The sequence below is a fragment of the Herpailurus yagouaroundi genome, unplaced genomic scaffold (assembly GCF_014898765.1).
Source record: "Herpailurus yagouaroundi ecotype Mexico unplaced genomic scaffold, PumYag 162, whole genome shotgun sequence".
NCBI classification, from domain to species: Eukaryota; Metazoa; Chordata; class Mammalia; order Carnivora; family Felidae; genus Herpailurus; species Herpailurus yagouaroundi.
In genome coordinates this window covers 72,605,528-72,631,716 of record NW_024412403.1, presented here as the reverse complement: position 1 = coordinate 72,631,716, position 26,189 = coordinate 72,605,528, and the positions used below count along the sequence as shown (strand labels likewise).

General features: G+C 43.8%; 2 protein-coding genes across 3 annotated transcripts in view; one reads left to right on the top strand and one right to left on the bottom strand.

Annotated features, from left to right (window-relative positions):
• PCYT1A (phosphate cytidylyltransferase 1A, choline) overlaps positions 1-4,348 on the top strand; it is a 51,731-nt gene extending 47,383 nt beyond the window's left edge. For both annotated transcript variants that reach the window (XM_040484851.1, XM_040484849.1), the window contains exon 9: positions 240-4,348. In XM_040484851.1, coding sequence (XP_040340785.1) covers positions 240-446 — 207 coding nt within the window. In that variant the 3' untranslated portion in view covers positions 447-4,348. The remainder of the gene's footprint in view (positions 1-239) is intronic.
• Positions 4,349-5,426: 1,078 nt separating this feature from the next.
• SLC51A (solute carrier family 51 member A) lies at positions 5,427-25,565 on the bottom strand. The gene is made up of 9 exons (XM_040484848.1): positions 25,308-25,565; positions 24,365-24,459; positions 11,481-11,635; positions 10,476-10,549; positions 9,892-10,050; positions 9,225-9,336; positions 8,784-8,930; positions 6,368-6,473; positions 5,427-5,806 (listed from the first exon to the last, which is right to left on the bottom strand). The coding sequence occupies exons 1-9, from the start codon at positions 25,343-25,345 to the stop codon at positions 5,598-5,600; spliced, it is 1,095 nt and encodes a 364-aa protein (XP_040340782.1). The 5' UTR covers positions 25,346-25,565; the 3' UTR covers positions 5,427-5,597.
• Positions 25,566-26,189: the final 624 nt, after the last annotated feature.

The window sequence follows — 26,189 nt, the reverse complement described above, 5'->3', positions numbered from 1 at the left end:
CTTTGACATAGAAGTCAAGGATTGAGTGATAGCATGTGGGAACCCTTAGATAAGTTGCATAGCGTGGACTACTTTAGGGAGGAAATTACTTAAACTTATAGCTGTGTCCCTCCTCTAGCTTATTCAATTACTTATGACATTGCACAGGGCACTTGTGATAATTTGAAGTCGCAGATCCTCCAGTGGTGATTTAGTAGGATCCATAGGTTTCTTCTAATTTTACCTTTTGGTCTCCCCAGAAACATATGCTGAAAGAGGGGAAAGGCCGGATGCTGCAGGCCATCAGTCCAAAGCAGAGTCCCAGCAGCAGCCCCACTCGGGAACGCTCCCCCTCCCCGTCTTTCCGATGGCCCTTCTCTGGCAAGACTTCCCCGCCGTCCTCCCCAGCAAACCTCTCCAGGCACAAGGCTGCAACCTATGACATCAGTGAGGACGAAGAAGACTAAGTTTTCATCCCTCCTTTCCTCTCCCTTCCCTCTGTCCCATAACCTTCGGAAGCTCTCGGTTGAATTCCAAATTGTGATCCCAACACTAAACCTAAGGACAGCTACAAAAGAAAGAAAGTTGGGGCAGGAGGACCTAGGATGGGATCAGCCCATCCTCCAAGAGGCGTCACCCATTCACACCAAGAAGGAGGCTGAGTACACCTTAGAAGCCTGTTCTGCATCCATATTCCCTCTTTACAGACTTTGCTTTACTGTTTATGTTCATGTGATCTTGACACCAAATTGTCATTTTTAGTAATTTTTTAAAAATCAGTCTTTCAAATGTTATAAGTAAAACTGATTTTTTGCCCCTGAGGAGTGGGCACAAGGAAGTGGTGTATTACCCAGAGGCCTTTTCTTCCTGATACACTATAGTGTTGCCTTCTGTTCTGAGGCAGAGTGGCTTGCCAAGTCCTTCAAGCAATGACCTGCTTATGAGTGATTTCATGGGGAGGGGCAAATAGCATCATTTTGGAGTCCTTAAAAAAAAAAAAAGCTAAAAGCTGAGTAAGCTCAGCCACAAATCACCTAAATGTACTGCTGGCACATGTGTCAATGTGGCTTGAGAAGAAGGAGATCTGAGCCTAACTTTTCTTACTCCCTGAGGAGTTTCGTATTGGACCCAATGGGGTCCATGGAAGACACTGATGGGGATGGAACCAGACCACATGGCATCGTCTGCGGTTTTCCTGCTGTGTTCATCTTCCCAGAAAACTCTGTTGCCCAGTTATTTGGGAGCTCTGATCAATCTCATTCCTGCAGTCTACCTTTGAAGGAAGGAACGCTTTCAGGTTTATTGTGATTGAGGAGGGGAGTGGGGGCACTACTCAATCCTATACGGGGTCGATTCAGGTTAATTTTCCCAGACAGGAGTAAGTCCCTGGCCCTGATACTCCTATTTCAATGCTTATTACCTAGCTTTTTGCAAAGGGTACTTTGTAAATGTCTGCAGTTTGAACATGATCTGTTAATCCATGTTGCTCAAAGCCATACTGAATATTTGGAGAAATTTTGCACAGAATTTAAACACAGAAGCGTAAGGAAACACCCCCCTTTCTGAAGCCTTATCTTGAACTCTGCCCCTCTTAAGAAAGTTGTGGGGTTTATGTTTGTTTGTTTGTTTCTTAAAGTTCTTGACTGGAACTAGTGCTCCAGGTAGTGTTCCTTTTCCTCCGAGAGTTGCAGCTGGTGGGGACTTCCCTCCCCTGCCCCTCCAGCAGGCCACAAAGCATGGGTTCACATTACAAGAGTATGGTAGGTTCTCTCTCTTCTCCCCATGTGCCTGCTGGTTATGGTGCCACTTCCCCTGTTAGGTTGCCCACGGGGATTCACCACTTGTATTTCCCGTCAGAGATGCTGAAGCTTAACACTCGCAGTTGAGTGTGAGCTCATTTGAAACCTCTAGCATTCTACAGCTACATGACCTAGCAGACTGTCATCTTCAATAGTCCTGTAGCTGGGTTCAGGGGAAAACTGCTTATGTCCAGGCCCCACCCTGTCACTCATAAATACCCCTTGTGGGGGTGGAATTTTGATGTTTTCAGTGTTAGAAAACCACATTTTATCTTTCCTTGCCCCTGTGCTAGGGCTGTGAGCATCTCATAGTCTCCTCTCTAAATACTTTGTGATAAAACCTGCTCTTCTGCCTGAGGATCTGAGGCTAGAATCACTGCCTGCCTGCGCAGCAGGACTACCTTGGTTCCTAAAATTCTGATCATGCAGAGAGGCAGAGTAGAGACACAAAGAGAGGGAAATCTCTTGTTGTCGTGACGGCCTATGAAAACTGCATTTCTGACTCTTCTCATGAAGTGCTATTTGTGCTATCAAATCTGGTTTACCTGAGCTTTGGCTTAGAATCCTTCTTTTGAAACAGTTCAAGTTACTGTTTTCCTGCATTAGCCAGCTTCATAGGATCACATATTTTAACTTTTCTGCTTCAGTCTTCCTTCTTTGGGAACTTTGCCTATTATTCTCCCTGGTATAGAAACATGACGAAGTCATTACTGAGGCTCACCTATGTGTTCCCTCAAAGTACACGTTAGCCAAATGTATTTGGCAAGGAAGATGCTCAGAATGTGGTTTTCCTCCCTGCAGTCAGTCCTGTCAAGCACACTGCCTGGGACCTCTTCCTCTGCTCTTTCAGTGGGCTCTTTTTCACATTCCCTGCTCTTGGAATATAACAGCTGTGCTGGGAAGCTCTGTGAGACTACCAGGGCTTGGAAAGCCCTCTCGCCCCTTTTGACAAGACTACAGTCTCAGTCTCCTAACACCAGTGCATCTTCAAATAATTGTGACTTTAAGCAAAATCTTTTATGGTGTGGCATATTTGCTTCTTTGGGATAAATGTGATCCTAAGTGCTGGACAAGGATGGGTGGAGGGAGGAAGCTGTTGGGATGATGCATTATTTCATTGTGCCTAATTCAATGAAGTTACTTGTTTGCCTACCATGACCATGCCTGTGATCTGTAAATCTTTGAATATTAATTTTAATATTAACTGGTAATATTAGTTTCTAATTAGCTGTTTCCCTGAATCCCACACACAAAGCAATAGGCCAAATGTAGCAGAGATGGGAGAGCCTTAAAAGTTGGTTGGGTTCAGAGCGCAGTGCGTAAGACCGAAGAATGGAGACAGATGCTCAGGAGTTGGTGCCGAGGAGGTGCTTCCAGCAGTTATCTTGAGATGGCTGGGCAGAAAGTTTGCTCTTTTCCTACACTAGACTCAGGAGCACTGAGGAACAGAGATTGAAACTTTCGAGGAACAGAAATGGATCGTTCGTACTTCTGTGGCTGTTTCTGATAGCTAGAGCCAAAGACCATTATTTTGCTGAGGCTTAGTTAGGTAAGAAGGGTGGGGATATGAGGAGGCTGAAGATCCTAAATGAGAAAAAACATGAAGGAGGTCAAGAGAACTGTTGACTTTTTCTGATTGCCGATAACCCGGCACCTGAGTTAGATTCTTCTTTTACTTGTGACCACACAGCTGGTCAAGCAGCTTCTGGATGGTCCCTCTACAGTGTTTCTTCACAGTGCTTTTGCTTCGCCAGATTATCTTGGTTTGTGGGTAGCTTCTGTTTTTCTGGAGCTGTTTGCCTTTTCGACTCTGTTCTAGATCTCATGTCAAAAATCTTTCCAAATCAATTATATTTTGCTGCTTCTCTTTAATTCCCTAAAAGCCATAGCTTCTACCTTTTCTGTCATCACACACTTTCACCAGAAGTTGAACTAATACAGGTAGGAAAAAATACTCCCTTAATAATGTTTTTAACTAATGGTATTTTTTTTAAGCTTACCAATATAAGTATTTTTAAAGGTTGTATTTTGCAAAGTCATACAATGATTGTTCTTGTTTTCTCTCATAGAATAGATTGTCATGAGATAAATAGTGGTCCCTAGCTTCTATTTTTCCAAATAAGTAGAACATGTCCTTGGGATTATATTATTAAATGTTAATTTTCTTTAAAAGAATGAAAGATTTTCTGTCTGCCAAAGTTTTATGTTAATACTCAGATTGGGGTAGAGAACAAAAGTGCTAGGTTTAACACTGGGATGACTCAGGTTGTGTCCCTTTAGGTTTAAAGAGGGTTTTCCCACCCTTTTTAGGGGGCACCGACTGTTTTAAACACAGAGACTCGATCAGTTGGGTTGTCCTATATTGAGGATGCTGAAAAGAAAAAGGCATGTTGGGAAGAAATGCTGGCCTTGGCATGAATGTTAGCCTCATCCCCAGTGCCAGCAACCCACAGGACGTTGCCTCAATCGGTGTTCAGTATATTGTTTTCCTATGTGAGTGTTACTAATTTGTTCAGAGTTATTTTGGCCTTTGTCATTTAGCCAAATAAAGGCAAAGTGGTTTTACCTAATATTCCATTTTCTGTGTTTTTGACCTGGTATACATGTGTGTAACATGTGTTATATATTTGGGGCTTTTGCCTATGCTCTCAATTTCTTTGCCTTTGCATCCTGATTTGTCTCCTCAAAGTTGTCCCATGACCATATTATTAGGAAAATCCTTTTTCAGCTTTGCACAGAAGCTATTGTCCCACAAAGGGAGGCTGGTCCAAATCTATGAGGTCTAATGTCCTCAGTGCCCTAATGGCACATCTGTCATTCAGAATCCATCAGGCTTCCATCTCTTCTTCAGAAGCCTGGTTTATTGGACACTGGGTTTGTACTATTTTGCCTGGTTGAGTTCTTTTTTTTCTTTTTAGTTGACACACAATGTTACATTAATTTCAGGTGTACAACTTAGTGATTTGACAAGTTTATACATTATACTGTGCTCACCACAATATCATTAACTATATATTCCTTATGCTCTGCTTTTTATTCCTGTGAGTTACTCATTCCACAACTGGAGGCCTGTATCTCCCAGTCCCCTTTACCCATTTTGTCCAACCTCCCACCCCCTCCCCTCTGACAACCATCAATTTGTTGTTTGTATTTATAGTTCCAATGCTGCTTTTCGTTTATTTATTTTTTTTATTCCATTTATGAGTGGAATTGTATGGTATTTATCTTTTTCAGTCTGATTTATTTCACTTAGCATAATACCCTGTAGACCCATCCATGTTGTCTCAAATGGCATGATCTCATCCTTTTTTATGGCCATGTAATATTCCATATATATATATATATATATATATATATATATATATACACACACACACACACACACACACACACACACACAGGCACATGCACACACCATACTTTCCTTATCCGTTCATCTATTGATAGACACTTACGTTGCTTCCAAGTCTTGGTTATTGTAAATAATGCTGCAATAAACATAGGGGTGCCTGGTTCAGTTCTACTCCTGTTCTTATACTAGGCAAACTACCATATACTTTCCTCCTTTTCACTGGCTTTAGGAAAACTCGGAGTGACCTTTCAATATACAAGCTTCAAGGGCTAATAGTGTCACCCACAGAGGCGATGTACCCAGTTACAGAGTTTTAAACTCTATCCTGTTTGTTTATTATACAACCTAAAATACCTTCTCCAGGCAAGATCCAAAATAATTGCATCCTACTCCATAATTCTCCTTCATTCCTATAGTCAAATGTAATCTGCCAGCTTGTGCTGATGATGGAATCCATCCCCATTTGGTCAAGGTTGAGGGATAGTGAGGAAATCTTGTGCCTGTTTAATATGTACAGGCTCACTGTCCAAACCGTCCACCTCAGGCTTTGAAGTCAAATCCAGGTCTGGGGAAGGGAAAGGCTCATATCCAACCTTGTTATCTTTCCTTCGGTAGTACATGCGTGTCAGCACAGTCATTACAAAAGTCTCCAGTATGAGAAGGTGGCAATTCATCACTGCAGTGTAGAGTGAAATATAATGTAGGTTATGCTAAATGGCAGAAGGTGGTATCCCCCTAGCAGCCCTGGCATATGAGTTCAGCAACACTTTCTCCAGTTGATCCTCAAACCAAGCCTAGAGATACTAAGTTCGTAATAACCAAGCCTAGAGATACTAAGTCGTAAATAACGTACCAGATGAATGGTAGAGCCAGAACCAGAACTTGGCTCTCTACCCTCTGCAGTCTGAAGCTAACATTAAACCCTTTTGTGTGTGTGTTGTATCAGTTTGACCTTCTTCCAAACCACAGCCATTCCTCTCCCAGGAGCTAACAATTGAGCTCATGGCTTCCTGGGTCGGCCACCAGGGCTGGCCTCAAGCTTTGGGATTATAGCTCTCCTCCGTGTGGTCAGAGAAGTCACTCTCTCCTGAAAGCCTCACTAGGATTTCTGGGAGATCCATTTCTGAGTATTCTGCATAGAAACCAGGATGGCCCAACCTCTGTTCTAAGGGCCGCTCTTCCCTGTCCCTCCCTTCTCGCCCATCCCAGAATGGGAGAGGAATCCCTGTGTGCTCACCTTGAGACCTGACTTTAGAGGAAAAGGGAGGCGAACAAGCAATCTGCCCACTGTTGGCCAAGACTGAGAAGATGGATGGCTGCAGGGCGGTCAGGATGAGGAGCACCTGTGGACCAGAGGAGAGACAAGGGCAGGCTGGGCCCAGCGGCGGTGGCACTGCGGCCCGCTGGCCCACCGCTGTGCTTGCTCTTCCACTGCGTGCTCGGCTGACCTTTAGATCTGTGCAGTTGCAGAGGGTTGAAACTCACCCGAGTAAAATTTTGTGGCGTTTTGATCTTTAGGCAAATTACAATCTTCTAGCCAATATTTTATGAATGTTTGAGACAAGAAACAAGAACTGATTGGGGGTTCGTGTTTATTTCCCCATTTCAGCCACGGATACTAACAAGCACTCGATGGATGAAAAGGATGGATGGTTAGAGGAGACTATTTCCATCTGGCTCAAGTATCTGAGATCCCTGCTCCTAGAATGATGGACAATTAGCCATGAAGGTGCCCTTTGAAAAATCTCTGCCATGCCTGGGGCTGGGCAGCACGGGAAATGGGGAATTAATGTTCAGCGGGTACAGAGTTTCTGTGTGGAAGATGAAAAAGTTCTGGAAATGGATGGTGCTAATAATGACTGCACCACAATGTGAACGTAATTAATGCCACTGAACTGCACATTTAAAAATGGTTAAAATGCCAAATCGTATGTTATGTATATTTTAATACAATAAGAGAAAAAAAGAAAAGAAAAAGAATATCTCTGTCCAGAGGCTCCAGCAACACCATTTGCCTTAGTACTTGCCCTCCCTGACTGCACTTTTATGAAATGTCATCTTTTTAAAGACAGACTCAGCATGTCCCACAATAATCACAGGCAGGCTCGGCAATCATAGGTCCTTGACCCTGTGGCGTGACCCTAAGTGCTTCCGGGGCCCAGATCCTTTCTGCCCTTTCAGTCCCTGACTCCATTTCAGGCTCTTCCGGCCTCTCCTTCAATTCTACCTCTTATGTGCCTGGAAATTCACATTTTGCAGGCATCTGCTTAGATCAAATGAGAAATTATGTGAAATCACTCTGTTGACTACAAAGCAGTCACTATGCCTTGGGAGTAGAAGAAGGGCCTAGCAAGGAGACAGAAAGAATGGGGAGAGAAGGAAAACAAGATTGGATTAAAAGTCATTGTATTTATGGGCGCCTGGGTGGCTCAGTTAAGTGTCTGACTTTGGCTCAGGTCATGATCTCACAGTTTGTGAGTTTGAGCCCCTCGTCTGGCTCTGTGCTGACAGCTCAGAGCCTGAGCCTGCTACAGATTCTGTGTCTCCCTCTCTCTCTGCCCCCTCCCCCGCTTGTACTCTGTCTCTCTCAAAAATAAATGAAAAAAAAAAAAAACCAATAAAAAAATTTAAAGTCATTGTATTTGGTGGAAGTTATCTGGGCTTAAGAGAATGGAAAGTGTAAAAAGTGAACGAATGTGCTTTGCAACGAATTTTCAGAAGAGGTGTGAAGGTGAAGAGACAATGTAATGAGAAGGAGGGTGGATTTGGGAGTCAGATCTAAGTTTAAATTTTAGCCCCATACATATGTGCCTCGGGGGAAGCCCAATAATATCTCTGGGTCGCAGTTTCCTCCTTTGTAAAACAGAAATAATAATGACTCCAAAGATTGTTGTGCAAATTCAAATGTAATGTACGAAAAGTGCCTAGCATGTGGTGTAGGTAGTTCATAACTATGATAGTGCCGAAGCTAGTGGTGGTGGTGGGTTACAGAGTTTTAGGAAGTATTGGGTAGAAAAGAAAAGAAAAAAGAAAAAGTAGAAGAATTCAAGGTTGGTAATACATCTGTTACAAGTTGAAATGGGTCCCCTAAAATGATATGTTGAAGTCCTAACCCCCAGGACCTCAGAATATGATCTTATTTGGAAAGAGCATCATTGTTCTGGTGTAGTTAGATGTAATCAGTTAAGATGATGACGTGCTGGAGTAGGGTGGGTCCTTATTCCAATATCCTGTTGTCTTTCTAAGAAGAGGAAAAGAGACACAAGACCCTGACACGTGCCATGTCATAACGGAGACAAAATCAGTGATGCAGCTGCAAGCCGGGGATTGCTGGTAAAGCACCAGAAGTTAGGAGGCGTCAAGGAAGAATTCTCCCTTGTAGATTTCAGAGGGAACGTGGCCTGGCTGACACGTTGATTTTGGACTTCTAGCCTCCAGAACTATGAGACGATACATTTCTGTTGTTTTAAGCCGCTCAGTTTGTGATATTTTGTTAGGGCAGCGCTAGGAAACTATTACAGCACAGGAACAGCAAAAACTGGGAAGGGGCAGGGATCCTTTTCCAGATCTCACCGGAAACCTAGGCTTAACAAGATTCCCGGACCCGCTTTTTGCCTTTATTAGTCTCACCTCCTAACCCCAATTCTAGTTACCTGGAACAGAACAAATTTGCCTCCTATATTCTGCTCGCCCAAGTGCAGCTTGGCTTGACGGAAAAGGATGGCCAGGGACCAGAGGGCCAGCAGGGTGGACACACCGAGGAGAGTGTTGATCCACAGAGCTATGCTCTCCTCAGAAATCTGGTGGCAGATCAGAAAGTAGTCAGTGAGGAAGGCAAGTCCTTTTCTCCTTCTATTTCTCCTCTTCCATGGTGGGAAAGGTAATAAAAAATAAATAAAAAGCCCCAAAGCCTTGGCCTATTCCACTCTCCTCTCCCCACCAGAGTCCAAGCCTCTACCTTTTCTATGGCCACACTGTTGCCGGGACTGCCCTGTCTGTGGAGCCCTGGATCAGGGGATGTTGGCTCCAGCTATTCCTTTTAGAGCTCAGAGGAACTGAGTCTTAGAGTTTGCTGCCCCTTACTCCTGGCTTACATCTGCTGGGTCATAGATGCCATCAGGGATGAGAAACAGGCCCGCCAGGCTCAGTGTTATCTTGAAGAAGGCATACTGGAATGGGCCCAACATCAGCAGCTGAAGCTTCTTCCTAAAGGAAGAAGAGGGTTGGGAACATGAACCCATAAAGTGTCCACCTCAAGAAGACCTTCCAGCTCCCTCACTGGGATCCTGGGCTGAAGCTTGTCTGTCATAATAGACACCAAAATGGCTAAATGGATGGGGACGTAGGAAGAAGCCAGAATGTCGAGAGCACTGGGAACCTTCTTCTTGCCTCCCACTCATCTGACCAGAATGCTGCCCTTTGAGCAAGGACTATCAGAAAGTTGACCCCAACCTCTTTAACCAAAATGGGCATAAGAGACAAGTAAGTAGCCCAAAGTCCAGTGTGGTAAAGTGTGTAGGCAGCAGTGAGCCTAAGTGATGGAAACTGGAGTTCTCCTTCCTCTGCTCCCCTCACCCCTGGGTGGGTGCCTACTGTGTGGGTGCTGGCTGCGGGATGCCCGCGCTTTCGCCACTGGCTCTGTCCCATACAAACCTGATTCCAAGAGGCTTGAAGCAGGGCTGAGGGAGCCACAGAGACTCTTGTGAGAGTGAAGAGAGAGGCTAACCTGTTCCTCAGTTCTGCCTCTCCCTCCCACCTTACCTGGTGAGCATGAGTGGGGGGCAGCAGGGGCAGCAGCAGCAGCAGGGGCCAGTGTGGACCATCATCGGAGTGTCCTTCAGCGTCCTTATTACTGCCTCCTTCCCACCAAAGCCTTCCACCATGACCAGCATCAGCAGATAAAAGCATACTGAGTAAAACCTGGAGTGGGAGTAGAGGTGAGCTTCACAGAGGGGGAGGTGGCCAGGTAAGGGGATACCCCTTTGCTGCCAAAGACATATAGACTGCAAAGGGTGAAGGAGAGGTGGGGCTCACTGAGGGGGTCCAGTAGGGACCAGGCATTTGGAATGTGTGAGCCAGCAAGAGGGAGAGGACAGGGTCCAGGGGTGGAGGAAGAGGGCAATTTGAGCCTATGTGAACAAAATGGTGACTGAAGATGAAGAGAACCAGAAGTTCAAGAGACCCGGACTAGCACAAGTTGAAAGGGGCTAGACTCATGATCAATTGATTCGCAGGGATTTATGGAAGGGATAGGGGATAAAAGAAGATGCAGACTCTGGAGTCCTGGGTGAGCGGGGAGCAAAAGGGTACCCACCTCAGAGCTGGGGGTGGGGCAGGACACTCACGAAGTTATGGCCATTTCTACAAGCATGAGGGAACGAGGGATCCAGAGACCAAAACAGCAGAACACAGACACGACCTGCTTGAAGGCAAGCAAGAAGCTGGTTGGGGCAAGAAGGGAGTCTTTGTGCTCACCCTCTCAAATTTTTGTGGCAAAAGCTCAAGGAAGCAAAACCCGAACACATGAGGCAGCATTACTCAAAAGTGGCCATCTGGAAGAACAATCAAATCAACTAATTTTTCTTTTTAATTTAGTAGTCAGTTCCTTCTATATCTAGGGTTAGAGACAGCTGGGCACTGTAAGTCAAAATGTCATTTTGAAGACTATCTCATCCCATATCCCCGGAGTAGGAGTAGGCGAGTTCATCCTTGGGAGGAACTGGATCAAGATCCAGCCCTTCCTTTTCAATGCCACATGTTACTAGAGCATCTCTGATGACTCGAGATGGCCCAGGCAGGTGTCATCTGCTAGAAAAGGACCTCAAGGGCTCCATTCTCCGCTCCAGACACACACACACAGACCTTACCACAAGGAAACGGAAGTCTAATCTTATGGCCTAGGAACAAGTCAGAGACCTATACAATGGCTACCAGAGTGGGTTATAAAGGTCTATAATGCAAGGATAGAGTTGAGTTGTCCCCATGGGAAAGAAAATTCTTTGCCTCCCTCCCGTCTGAGGAACCACTGCTTGCCTGTGTAGGAAGGAAGCTTGCTTTTAACAATGATACTGTGGTGGGGAGGTAGTGAGTGGGGCTGCTGGTGGGGTGAGCAGTTCCTCTAGCTGTCTCTGAGAATTCAAAGAACTCCAGAATTCAAGCTGTGTCCCACTGCCTGTTGACCCAGGCAGGGTGTCCTGACTGCAAATGGAGATCGCATTACAAACCCCTATCCTAAGTGGGTAGAGGCAGGCAACCCTTTGCTGGCTTGAAATGCTGAGTTTAGAGGAATTCCCAGAACGGTTCCTGTCTCTTGTTTAGTCCCTCCCAAAGGGCAGCTACAAGGCCCTCACCGTGGGTGCAGAGCTGCTCCAGAGCAAAGTCCTCCTCTTGATGGGGCAACGGGTGTTCTTGTACAGGTAGACAGCATCCTCCACGAAGATGGTGACCGAGCCCAGGGCAAGCAGAGTCATAATGACTGTGAGGGCAATTTCTACAGGGCCCAAGGCTAAAGTAGAAAGAGAAGGCAGACTCTTGTTAACTAAAGACCAGGGATGAGGGGCAGGAGGTGTGGGCTTTCTCACTTGGATCTAAATTGCTTTACCATATCTAGAATTATCTGGTCTAGGCTTCCACCCATGCAGAAGAATGGCATTTTCTTAGACCTTAGCATGTAGCTAAAAAGTAGTCATTCTTCTGAATGGATGGGAGACTAGACCAGATGATTCTAGGTATGGTAAGGCTTACCTCAACCAGGATATAGACACCAAACAAGTTTTTACATAACGAGCAAAAATTTTGAATTAGGAGGTTGGCAGGGCCTATTCAACTTTACTACTTCCAGTAAACGGTGTCATGTTAGCAAACATGGACCAATTAACATTATAATTAAAGCAGAATGTAATGAATGGTATATACTTTAGAGCCGTTTAAATTTGATTTCAAAATTATGTCACGAAACTGGGACGTTAGGATGGGAATTTAACAAAAGAGAAATGGATACAAGTAAAGACCCCAAGGACGTTTGGCTCGTGTTGGCCTCATAATTAGTCTTAAATGTGGTCCAGTAGCTCTCTTTAGTGTTTCTTGCAGTCATTTGAGGCGTTGTTAAAAACTAGATGTCTGGGGGCACCTGGGTGGCTCAGTCGGTTAAGCGGCCGACTTCGGCTCAGGTCATGATCTCGCGGTCTGTGAGTTCGAGCCCCGTGTCGGGCTCTGTGCTGACAGCTCGGAGCCTGGAGCCTGTTTCAGATTCTGTGTCTCCCTCTCTCTCTGACCCTCCCCCGTTCATGCTCTGTCTCTCTCCGTCTCAAAAATAAATGTTAAAAAAAAAAAAAGTTAGATGTCTGGGTCCCACCCTCAGAGATGCTGCTTTAATAGATCTGGGATGGACCCAGAAATCTGCATTTTCAACAAGCTCACCTGATAATGGTCAGAGGATAACAAACATTTTGACAAACACTGGTGAAACTCCTCCGGCTTCACTTTTGCTAACAGGAAAAACCATTTTCAGCACGATACGTGTTTCTGACCATGTGATTCATCAGGGCAACAATTAGTTTTAAAAAAAGGGTTCTGTCTTTTGGTGACTAAGCCTTGACCCTCATTTATCTTAAGTCTCTTCCCTAGTTGGTTGACCCTCTTTCCCACCACCTGTCTTGATGAGAGGAAGAAGGGGGAAAAGAAGACTGCCAGAGCCCAGTCTGTTGTCCCAGTGCATTGGGAGTAAAGTAGGAGGAAGACATTGGCTGGTCCACCCTATGTTTTGATGGCTGAGGTCAGCTCAGAGAGATGAAACCAAAGCAGGGAAGAAGGAGGCCACACCACAGTAAAAGCTTGAGTCGTCATCTGGACCAGCCATGCCTGGTGCCACCACAAGGAGCAACCAGGACAAGGATGAATCTGTCAAAAAATACCACGCTGATCCTGGTTACTCTTATTTTAGGGCACACGTTTTTCTCTCTGTTGCTTTATCCAGAAGAGGCCCTTCACCTCTGACCACAGTTAGGTCGAATGACCAATCCAGAGGACCTGCATGGGGGAGGTGGCCCTTAGACTCTAGCTCCCGAGCTGGACTTGTAAAGTCAGTAGTAAACTTTTTCTATCACAGGCCATAAAAGACAGGGTTTTGCTATTTTTCTGTCCTCCTACCCAGCCCTTCCTCTACCCACCTCCGCTTAGTCAGGATACTAAGTGACTCAACTACTGGCTTGACTTTGCTGTTACTGTTTATCTCTGCTGCCTCTTTCTCAGTTATCTCTCTGGATACTGTTCCAGAAGGCCCTGCAAGGTTTGGACATTAAAAAACTCGTTGCAGTCCTTTACTAAAAAGACTTTACCTTCTCCTCTTCAAAACTTTTAAAATATAAACATCAGAGGATTTTTAAATATGATTTTACCCTTTACAACAAAAATGAGTACTTCAAACACTCATGGAGATACCCATTAAGTCTGTCATGTGTCATGATAATTCTAGATAGATTAAAGGGATGTCTTTAAAAAATCAAACAGGATTGGGAACGCAAGCTGGTGCAACCACTCTGGAAAACAGTATGGAGTTTCCTCAAAAAACTAAAAATGGAAATACCCTACGACCCAGCAATTGCACTACTAGGCATTTACCCACAGGATACAGGTGTGCTGTTTCGAAGGGACACATGCACCCCCATGTTTATAGCAGCACTATCAACAATAGCCAAAGTATGGGAAGAGCCCAAATGTCCATCGATGGATGAATGGATAAAGAAGATGTGCTATATATATACAATGGAGTATTATTCGGCAATCAAAAATAATGAAATCTTGCCATTTGCAACTACGTGGATGGAACTGGAGGGTATTATGCTAAGTGAAATTAGTCAGTCAGAGAAAGACAAAAATCATATAACTTCACTCATATAAGGACTTTAAGAGACAAAACAGATGAACATAAGGAAGAGAAACAAAAAAAGTATAAAAACAGGGAGGGGGACAAAACAGAAGAGACTCATAAATATGGAGAACAAACTGAGGGCCACTGGAGGGGTTGTGGAAGGGGGGATGGGCTAAATGGGTAAGGGGCACTAAGGAATCTACTCCTGAAATCATTGGTGCACTATATGCTAACTAATTTGGATGTAAGTTAAAAAAAAAAAAAAAAAAAAGAAACAAAAAAAAATCAAACAGGAAAAATTGAGAGAAAAAGAGGAGAGAGAATTGTATTTTCATGAAGATTTTGGAGAGGGAAAACCTTCTTAAGCTTAGGAGTAATCTGAGAAATCACAAAGAGAATGATGGTCAAATTTAATATAAAGTGTGTAAAATTCTTTCTAAATGTTTAAAAGAAATAGACAGCAAACAGACTGAGGGAAAAAGCTTTTTAATAAATGTGCACTCAAGTTTAAGATCTTTATTAGATAAAGAGAACTGATAACAAAAACAGGACACTTGCAAATAAATGGAAAAAGATATCAACACAGTTCAGGACATGTTGGAAAATAGTCAATCTGCTTAGTCGTCAGATAAAAGCAAAATAACTGTGATATATTATTTTTGTTCCATTAAAAGATAATGTTTATAATATATTGACTAATAGCCCCAAGTTATAAACAACTCAAGTGCCCAACAATATTGGAATTATTAAATAAAGTACCTAACTGAATATTAATTATCAAGGTCTGAAAAATTTGTGCCATAAAAAAAATCTTTGTAAAGAATATGTAATAATTCTTGAGAAGAGTAATAACTTATTAACACTCAAAAAAAACCAAAAAAAATGCATTAACAGACCCCACATATACGGTTATCTGATTTACGACAAAATTTCCACTACAATTCATGGGGAAAAGAGTGGGGTTTTTTTGAGAAAGAATTCTGGGTTATCTGGATATCCTTTGGGGTATAAAAAAGAACACTGACTGCTCTTTCATATCATACAAAAACACCTAAATGTGATAGTTAAAACAATAAAGTTTTTAGAGGAAAACAGAGACGTATATCTTCATGACTTTGAGCTAGGCAAAGATCTTTTAAAATAGGACACAAAAGCACTACCCATAAGTTTAAAAATCGATAAATTGGACTTTCTTAAAATTAAACATTTTTATTTGTTGAAAGAAACCATTAGGAGAATGAAAAGACAATCTCAGACTGAGAGAAGGTACTTGCAATACAGATATCCAACAAAAGACTTGTATCTGTAATATTTAAAGAATTCCTATCAGTAAGAGAAAGACAACACAATGTTTTTAAATGAAGAAGAAAAAAAAAAAAGACCTAAACAGTTACTTCACGAAAAAAAGTACCTCAATGTTTGAGAAGCATAAAAGGCGCTAAATGTCAACAGTCATCAGGGTAATACAAATGCGAGATGCCATTATATACCCACCAACAGGGCTAAAATTAAAAGGACTCATGATTCCAAGTGCTGATGAGGATAAGGAAAAAATGGAACTCTCATATATTTCAGCTGGGAGTGGCACAATGACTTTGGAAAGCAGTTGGTAGTATGCCTTTAAGCTAAACATACACCTACCCTATGACACAGAAATTCCACTTCTGGACACCTATTCAATAGAAATGAGTGCTTATAATCACCAGAAGAATGCTCAGAGCAGCATTATTCATAATGGCCCAAACTGGAAATAGCTCATATTGATTCAACAAGAATACAAATAAATACAGTTGATCCTTGAACAACGCACAGTTGAAAATCTGCATATAATTTTTGCCTTCCCCAAAACTTAACTACTAATAGCCTACGGTTGACCAGAAGCCTTACTGATAACATAGTTAATTAACACTTATTTTGTATGTTATGTGTATTATATTCTGTATTCTTACAATAAAGTAACCTAGAGAAAAGAAAATGTTATGAAGAAAATCATAAGGAAGAAAAAATATATATGCACTACTATACATATATTTATTGAAAAAAATCCTCATAAGGGCGCCCGGGTGGCTCAGTTGGTTAAGCATCCTACTCTTGGTTTCGGCTCAGGTCATGATCTCATGGTTCTTAAGTTTGAGCCCCACATCGGGCTCTGCGCTGACAGTGCAGGGCCTGCTTGGGATTCTCTCTCTCTCTTTCTCTCTCTCTCTCCCTCCCTCTTTACCCCTCCCTGGCTCTCTATCTCTCTCTCTCTCTCAAAATAAATACTTAAAAAAAAAAATCCTTGTGTTAAGTGCACCCATGCAGTTCAAACTCATGTTGTTCAAAGGTCAATTGTAAATTGTGATACATTCCCATAATAGAATATCACACAGCAATTAAAAAGAATAAACAGGCAACAGAATGGATCAATCTTAAAAACATAATGGTGAGGGAAGGAAGCCAGACGCAAGAGTACATACTGTTTGATAAACTGTCTGTTTATATAAATTGAGGAATAGGGAAAAATGATCCATAGAGGAGGTAGAGGTTAGAATAGTGGTCTCAGGCGGGCGCCTGGGTGGCTCAGTCGGTTGTGTCCAACTTTAGCTTAGGTCATGATCTCGCCGTTCGTGAGTTCTAACCCTGCACTGGGCTCTGTGCTGACAGCTCAGACCCTGAGCCTGCTTTGGATTCTGTGTCTCCCTCTCTCTCTGCCCCTCCCCAAGTAGTGCTCTGTCTCTCTCTCTCAAAGATAAAATCATTTTTAAAAAATTAAAAAAAAAAAGAATAGTGGTATTAGAAGGCATATGAACTAAGGAGGGAGCACGAAAGACCCTACTGGATGCTGGAAGGTTCCATTTTCTTGACCGAGATGCTGGTTTCACAGATTTACACATAAGTAAAAATGCATCATATTACATACTTGAGATCATTATCCTTTACTATATGTAACTTATACCTAAAAAAATCTTATGTCAGCAAAGAAGATTGCAAAATTAGCCCAGTAAAATTATAACCATGTTTGGGGAGAGAAAGGTAGAAAAGAGTTGGAAGAAAGAGTGGGGCACTAATATCTTTATCTCACAAAATGGAAAATCAAGAAATACTGCCCTGGTTGGCAGAATAAGAAATAAACTAAATGGATAGTAAATCTATAAAGATAACCAACCAAAAATATTAACATAATTGTATGGAGAGAATGGGAGAAGTTCCGTGCTGTGTGTGCTGAAGCCTTATGTATCGTAGAGGCAGCCACAGATGATGCCCAAAATTGATCCTCCGGGAAACAATGGTGTGCACATATGGGTGATCGGAAGGTAACTACCAGAAGAACCATTAGCTAAAAAAGGAGGAAGACTAGAAATGAGAATGGATAGAGCAGAGAACTGATTGATTTGCATTAGTAGCTCTTGTGTATTATTAGAAATTTTAACCATGTTCACATACTACATTGATAAAATAAAAACATTAAAAAATCATTTCACAGAAAAATGCCTAGAAATATTAAAAGAAAATATTAAATATGCTGTCTTTGGGTGACAAGAATAGGTGATTTTTCCCTTCTTTTCTATCGTTTTCAATCATTCAATAACAAATCTGTATTTTATAACAAAACTATGTTTTTTTCAAAGGGCACATTTTGTCAAATATATAATAATGTGAAAAAACTCATATGATGTCATGCTTCTAAAAACAGGACATAAGATTGGAGGTATGGCATGATTTCAACTAATGCTAAATAAAAGCATGGAAAAAGGAACTAACACTGGGGGGGCCTGGGTGGCGCAGCTGGTTAAGTGGCCAACCTTGGCTCAGGTCATGACCTCACTGTTCCTCCAGCCCCATGTGGGGCTCCGTGCTGACAGCTCCAACAGAGCCTGGAGCCTGCTTTGGATTCTGTGTCTCCCTCTCTCTCTTTCCTTCCCCCGCTTGTGATCTCTCTATCTCTTTCACAAAAATAAATAAAACATTAAAAAAAAAAAGGCGGGGGGGAACTAACACCAAGGTATTTGCAGTGCCTGTCTCTGAGTGGCGGGAGTATAGATGGCTCTTCCTCCTTCTACTTTTCTGGATTTTCAGATTTACTGAATCTGAATTATTTTTTACAACGGAAATATTTATGTTAAAAAAAAATACTCACAAAAGATAAAGTCCAGATAGGCAGATACCAAAATTAATTCAGTAGATTTCTAAAAACTCATGTCCGTTGTTGGAAAGGTAAGTCACTGCTGGAGGTCGCTCAGGGCCTGAGTTCCCCACCCCTCCTTGACCTTGTCCTCACCAGCTCGGGGAGAGCCCTTTCAAAAGCCATTCAAGGCCAAAGCCCTTCCCAGTCTTCACTGACTTCTTCTTCTTCTTCTTTTTTTTTTTTTTTTTTTTTGTTTATTTATTTTTGAGAGACAGACAGAGACAGAGACAGATAATAAACTAGGGAGGTGCAGAGAGAAGGGGAGACACAAATTCCAAAGCAGGCTCCAGGCTCTGAACTGTCAGCACAGACCCTGAAGCAGAGCTCAAACTCAGGAGTCTGGTCACGAACCATGGTCATAAATGAGACCACGACCTGAGCCGAAGTCAGCCCTTAACCACTTGAGCCACCCTGATGCACCGCCCGCCCCCCCCCCCCGTTTTTTTTTTTTTTTTTTAATTTTCCCAGTCTTAACTGTCTTGACTGCTCCCTCCTCCTTGAAAATTTGCCCCACCTTGACGCCCAGAACCACGGTCCGCTTCCTGACCTCTGTCCCTAGGTCTCGGGCACTGATCCCTCATCCTCTCCCACACCCTGTGTTTTCCAATCTCAAACACCAGCTCAACTCTTCTCTGTTTATTGAGGTTTGGGATTTCCCTACCCCTCCTTCAGCCTCCCGATAGCCATAGAAGCTGTGCCCACCTCCAGAACTTGGTAGCACTTGGTTTCTGCCCATTCAGCTTTTCTCCCTGAATTGCCAGTGGCTGGCTTCTCCTCCATGAGCTCTCCGCTCAAATGCCCCTTCTCAGCCAGCCTTCTCGGAGCGAGCTATTGTCCCCATCTGCCTCTCACGGTGAAGTTATTTACATATTTATTTACTTGCCTATTTTCTGCTGCCTTCTCCTGCGCCCCTCCCCCAACTGTGTAAACTCCAAGAAGGCAGGGACTTTGTCAAGCTTGTTTGTTCTCTGTTCCATCTCTAAGTGCCTGGAACAGCAACTGTGGCTATTTGTTTAATGAAAGAAATAACCCCATGAGAATTCCTATGGATCATCCCCGTTTTATAGCCTTTTCCAGGAAACCAGGCTTAGAGAGTCAAGCACCTTGGCCATGGTCACACAACCTGGAAGTTATGGGGCTGGGATTTCAATCCAGGGGTTTCTGGCTAGGCCCACATTGACTCTTGGTGTGTGTTCACATGACTATGGGAAGGAATGTGGAGTGCTATAAATAATCAAATGCAACCCTAAAAAGTTGTTTCAGTTTATGAAGGTGGGTTGGGGGCATATTCTGACTGTTCAGTACCCAAATGCTTTTGCAATCTCTTCTAACTGCTGGCTTTGGCACTTTATATTCTTTCTCATACTTGTGCCATCTGTAGGCTCTTGTATCCACTGCCGCAGCACAAAAGCTAAGAAAGAGAGCTCCTGCTCTCCATGAAACTCATATATCTTCTTTGAAGATCGTCTCCGATCTTATTTTTTCACATCTTAACAGATATTATGGGACAAAACTGTTCTATGGCCAAAGGATTTGTGGAAATGCCTTAAACAAAATTAAACCTGTTTCTTCCCATACTCAACTTTTTAATCTGATTTACACTGTTAATTTCCTACTGGAGGTTATAGAATACAGATTTTACAAAACTTATTTTTGTAGATTCTGTGTTCATGAAGCACTACTTGAGATTAGTCCTCCAAGGGACACACTGTGGGAAATGCTTGTCTAACTGGCCATTTTGAATACAATTATACCTTTAGCAACTAGCAAATGTCCCACTGTCTCTGAAATAGTGAAGATTACTTTTTTTTTTTTTTTAATAATGAAAACGATATAAGGACATCAAAATTTTGGAAGAGTATGATCCATAATTCCAGCTAGTTCCTAACCAAAAGTTATTTTCATTTTTGCATTTTGTTTTCATGGAAGTTAAGAACACAGTCTCTGGAATCAGAGTTCAGAGAAAAATTCCACTTACTACTTGCTCTTGACCTTGGACAGGTTATTCATTCTCTCATTAACCTCTTAGCACAGCACCTGGCATGTAGTATTTGTTCAATAAAAAATAGCTTTAAAAAACACCCTGGTTAAAGTGCATACATATTATATTACTACAATAGTATAATTTTATAGTATAATAAAATTTTATACTTTTAAAACGAACATCTCATCACAGCCTGTCAAAAATGATTTTTTATAAATTAAAATAATTTAATAAATTACAAAACTTTCAAAAATAAAGAGAATAGAGCAAACATGAATATACCCATAACCCATTTTAAAGAGTGTTACAATATTGCCAATTTTGCCTCAAAAGTTATTTTTAGAAAAAAAAAAACATTACAGATGTATCTGAAGGCCCCTGTACACACCCCCCTGGATCATTTTCCCTTCCATACCTCACCTCTCAGAGCTAACTAGTGTTCTGAAATTAGTGTATATCTTTTTCATTTACGTTTTAGTTTTTCACAACATATGTGCATATTCAACATACTGTATTGCTTTGTATTTAAAAAAATCTGTATGGCGGTGTCTGGGTGGTTCAGTTGATTAAGCTTCCCACTCTTGATCTCAGCTCAGGTCTTGATCTCAGAGTTGTGAGTTCAAGCTCTGTGTTGGGCTCCACACTGGGTGTGAAACCCACTTAATAAATAAATAAATAAATACATAAATAAATTAATTAATTAATAAAAATCCATATAAATGGCATCATCCTGCAAAATGCTTTTTTCCACACAACATTATTTTCATGATATTATTCTCATATGATAAACAAATGCTTCAATATGTACTCTTGGACATGTCTCCTTAGCACATATAGGAGGGTTCCCTTATTTTATTTATTTATTTATTTATTTATTTATTTATTATTTTTAGAGAGAGAGACAGAGAGAGAGAGAGTGAGCCAGGGAGAGGGGCAAAGGGAGATAGAATTCCAAACAGGCTCCATACTCAAGGCAGAGCCCAATGCAGGGCTTGATCCGAAGACCCTGGGATCATGACCTGAGCTGAAATCAAGAGTGGGATGCTCAACAGACTGAGCCATGCAGGTGCCCCTAGGACAGTTCCTTTATGCATACATCTAAAATCAGAATTTCTGGGCTGGAGGAGATGAGCATCTTCAGTGTTGTAGAGAGCTAATCAGTCTCCACAGTGGTTGTCCCCATTATACTCCCACCAGCGGCCCACGAGTGCTCACTGTTACCTCAAATTCATTGTAGTCAAATGACGTGCCATTGTTTAATTCAGGGCTCCTTAAATCCTAACAAAATAGAATATCTTTTTGTATATTTATTGGTCATTAGTGTTTCTTCTGCTATGAACTATCTGTTCACATATTTTACACAACTTTTATTGGGTAATTTTTCTTATACTGACCACTTATCCCTTGTTGGTTAGGGCTTGAAAATATCTTCTCCCAGTCTATGGTTTGGCTTTTAGCATTGTTTATAGTGTTTATAGTTATATAGAAGTTTGTTTGTTTGTTTATGTAGCCAATCTCCATGATCATTTGTGCTTTTTTGTGTTTTATTTAAGAAATTCTCTACTCCCGATCATAAAGATACCTTTCTGTATTTTCTTTTGTAAAAAAGTTTGCATTTTACATTTAGGTATTTAAGCCGTGTGATTGAAGATACTTTGGAGCTATATTGCAATAGGGACAGATACATAGTCCAGGTGACTTCCTGAAGAGTCCATTCTGTCCGCTGAGGTGTGTAATGTCCTGTCATAGAGCACATTCCCCAGTGGGCTCTCTTTCTGGGCATTCTGTTCTGTTCCATTTTCTACTTGTTTGGACCCTTGCACTTACTGCCTCATGGCTTAGTCTTCTTGTAAACCTTAATCCCTGGGAGGGCAGGTACGCTCCTTGCATTTTTTCAAAATTGTCTTGGCTTTTCTTGGCCCTTCACTCTTTCACACAAATGTTCGGATCAGCCCATTAAAAAAAAAATCCTGTAGGGATTACAATTGCAATCATATCACAGGCATTTCAAAAACAGATTTTTGGGGGCACCTGGGTGGCTCATTCGGTTAAGCGTCCAACTTCGTCTCAGGTCATGATCTCACAGCTCGTGAGTTTGTGCCCCCCATCAGGCTCTGTGCTGACAGCTCGGAGCCTGGAGCCTGCTTCAGATTCCGTGTCCCCCGCCTCCTCCCCTGCTTGTGTTCTCTCTCTCTCTCTCTCTCTCTCAAAAATAAATGAATAAACATTAAAAAAAACCCAGATTACTGAAAGGTTCCACAGTTCTTCCAAAATAGCTTTTTCTTAAATGGCATTGAATTTAAGGAGCAACGGTTTACTAACAGAGGAGGAAGGGTTCTTGCCACTTCCTCAGTGGGTGCCTCTTCCTGGCTTCCTGACTCTCAGTGTCATGTCATCACCCTGCCCAGCTCCCCAGGTCTCTTTTTCCTTCGCTTCCGTCACGGTCTCTTTTTCCTTGGCTCACCTTGTATCGGTATTGACCAGATTGCCTGCTCTTTCTTTAGATAACCTTTGTCTTCCAAACTTCCCTTCCTTTCCCTGACACCGTTCTGGCTCAGACTCCTGTTCCTCATGCTGGGCTGGGGCAATAACCTCCAATTTATGCCCCTGCTTCTCAAGGCTCTTCTTCCCCGAAGTCCATCCTGATTACTGATTAATTACCTTGAAGCACTCTCTAGCCTCTCCCAGTCTAGAGCCCTCACCGGCTCCTTCTCTCCACAGGATAAAGTACAACTTCTCTGCCTGCTGCTCATCAGGCCCCACCTCACCTGTCCAGCCCTCTCGGTTGTCCTCTGCCTCCTCACCAGCGACCTGGAATCCTGCCAGATCAAGCTCCTCCGTGTGTGGAGAATCTGCCTGCTCATTCTGCCTCCACCACCACCTCAGCAGTGCCCACTGCCTGCTCTCCACGCTCCAGTTTGCTTACCCGTTCCGACATTCCACGCCCCCCCCCCCCCTCCAAACAGGCAGCTCGCAAGACTACCGGACCCAGTATGGTCTCCCTACTTTGAACATCCTTGGTGCTCCCATTCGCACATTCCGCGGCAAAGCCAGGTGAGATCGATTTTTACTGTGTGAGGCAGGGTTTCTCAACCTCAGCGCTATTGACACTTTGGCCAAGACAACTCCTTGTTGTGGGGGGCTTTCCTTTGTATTCAGGGCAGCATCCTTGGCCTCTCCCCACCAGGTGCCAATAGCACCCTCTAGCTGTGGCAAATGAACCGTCTCTAGACATTGCCAGAAGTTCCCTGGGGGACAAAATTGCCTCTGGTTGACAACTGCTCATCTAAGGGAAGAGCTGCACTCTGAACAAGAGGTTCCTGGAGCCGGACGCGGCAGCTACCTACTGGCACAAACCCCACAGCAGCTGCAGAGCCTCTCTGGACACCCCGGCAGTTGTCATTTGCTCTGAAACAAGGCTGAGCTTTGTCCAAGCACATGCCCGTGTCTGCCTTCTAATCCACACTGACCACATCCTGTTGTTCGGAAAGTCTATGCACTGAGGTGACGACATCAAGAAGGAGGCTGGGGAGAAAACAGTAAGGATTCCATAGAGACACAGACTCCTATTCATGAAAGTCTGAGAGGTGGTTAATCATGCCGTAGGAAGACAAAATAAAATATGGACGGGAGCCACATTTGCTATAACGGTGCTAGGGTCATCTGGTTGTCCTATTTTAGGTGGCCAGGAAATAAATGGCTTTTCACGTTCAAAAGCGATTCAGTATAAGATCTAGTTGTCCAACACCGTCAGAGTATTTGTACAGGTTCCCCTAAGTGTTAAGAACATTATTCATGATAGCCACCCCTCTAGAATGATGCAGACCCTTTCCCAAAGCGGCTCTTATACAGTCCCCTAGGGGATTTGTTGGGTCTTGCATCATTTAGGCACCATCTCGATTCCCTGGATGGCTCTGGGATTTGAAAAACGCTCCAAGCCAGCGTCCCCAACTTGAATGAGCTTTGAGGCTGGGGTTTGTGGGAGGCCCAACATGCAGCTGTATCTCCCTGGCTAGGTGGTCATGCCCTTCTTTTGGCCTGTTGGCTCCTTAAGGGGTTGTTCTTCCCCAAGGCCTTCACCACGATATGTAGATACTCTTCAGGCTGGCCAGCTCAGGACCACCTGTCTTCAGCTTCCCTCAGCTGTCCCAGCTTCCTGCCGGGGTGCTCATGTCCTCCTTTCGGTTCTCTCTGGGGAGGGGCCTTGACTTACCTCTCAGAAGTTGGGCAGCAGTGGGAGCGAGAGAGAAGCAGGCAGAGGGGATGCTGAAATTAGTTTTCAGCACCTCCAGAAGATCTGCCGTGTACCTGTAGAGACACCAACCTACATTCAGAATATGAGGATTGGACGGGGCGCCTGGGTGGCGCAGTCGGTTAAGCGTCCGACTTCAGCCAGGTCACGATCTCGCAGTCCGTGAGTTCGAGCCCCGCGTCGGGCTCTGGGCTGATGGCTCAGAGCCTGGAGCCTGTTTCCGATTCTGTGTCTCCCTCTCTCTCTGCCCCTCGCCCGTTCATGCTCTGTCTCTCTCTTTCCCAAAAATAAATAAACGTTGAAAAAAAATTAAAAAAAAAAAAAAAAGAATATGAGGATTGGGGAGGCGGGGAGGGACCAGAAGGAACATCAATTATTTCACACTCCCTCAAACACTCCTGAGTCTGGGCTGCTTGTACATTTCCCCTTGGCGCCCTGATTCTTAGAGGAAATTGGCCCAGGCTAGTGTGTAAGGCAGGTGCCGCCTAGGCCAGGGGCAGGATTGGCCTAGGTGCCCAAAGGGCCCACAGTTCACTCTCTCCACTTCCACTGGGGCAGCAGTCCAGTGGCTGACAATAGAGAAAGAGCAGAGTCTCACAGAAAGAGTGGACCCTTAGCACCAGGGGTGAGTCCGCAGCTGGATGGGGCTCTGTGCATGCCCTTCACAGCCCCTACCTCTGAGACTTTTCTCTTCCCAGTCGAGGGACAAAACCAAGGCTCTGAAAGATCACACACTGGCCCAAACCCACAGGACCTTGGAGACAGCCAAACCATTATTAGTCTGCCTCATTCTGTGTCCTGGGAGCCAAAGGACCTAAGAGGGAGGGAGGGACAGTCCAATGAGATAGGGGCCTCCACGGCTTAGCAACTGGCTCCTGGCTCTGGGCCTGCTGCCCTCACTCACCTGGGGTCAAGTTTTATCTGAGTCCTGTCTGGCTCCATGGTCTTCTCCCCCTGTCTGGCTTTCCAGCAGGCACTGAGGGGCAAGAAGGGGCAGGAAGGTGGGGGCCCTGAAGAAGGCGGCTCCCGCTGGTTCTGCTGCCTGCTGGACTCTCTCAGAGGACCTGGGCCACGTGTAGGTGGAGTGACAGAGTCTTCGTCTCTGACTCCCTTTACTCGGGCTTTCCGTGCCGCAAATCCCTAGAACCTATCTCAGAGTTCACCCTGGAGGAATTTGATCCTTTTGACTGGCTAAGTTTCCCTCCCCGCCCCCCCCCACCCTCGTTCCTGACTCCTCCCTCTCTCTAGGTGTGGTCCTTCCTTCCTCCCTCCCACAGATCCCTTTAGCCACCCTTTGCTGCCTACCAACCCTCATCCTACACCTCCTCTAAGGAGTCTTCTAGGGTGATGATAGGAGTAAAGTTCTGTATCCTCCCTGCAATACTACTGGTCGGCAGCCCCCTTTCTCCCAGGACCTGTCTGGAACTCAGTCTCTGGTCCCCTAGAGATGGGAGAGTCAGGGCCAATTCCGGGACTGTGCTGTGCTGGCACCGTTGGCCTGGCAGGCAGAAGGAAGGACGAGCTGGAAAAGCCAGACGAGGCCCATGTGGGTTTCCCAAAGCTCAGCCCAGCTCATGTTGATGATGGGTGTATTCGGCCAAACAGCAGCCCAAGATGCAGCAAAGGTACAGAGGCAGAGTTGCTGAGTTAGATTTCTGAGAAATTTGATACAGTCTGAAAAGCTGTGCCAAATGATATGTTTTCTGAACTATTGTATTGATTAGAGAACTATGTTCTCTTCCCTCTCCAAGTAGATTTAAAAGTATTTGAATCCAAGCATAGTACC

Bases quoted from the DNA above. Each gene is read 5' to 3' on its own strand.
- SLC51A (XM_040484848.1), bottom strand. From the start codon at position 25,345: ATGGAGCCAGACAGGACTCAGATAAAACTTGACCCCAG. The intron at 10,550-11,480 runs GTGAGGGCCTTG...GCCTTCAAGCAG, and splicing joins GGAGCAGCTCTGCACCCACG to GTCGTGTCTGTGTTCTGCTG. The intron at 8,931-9,224 runs GTAAGCCAGGAG...ATCTGCCACCAG, and splicing joins GCATCTATGACCCAGCAGAT to ATTTCTGAGGAGAGCATAGC.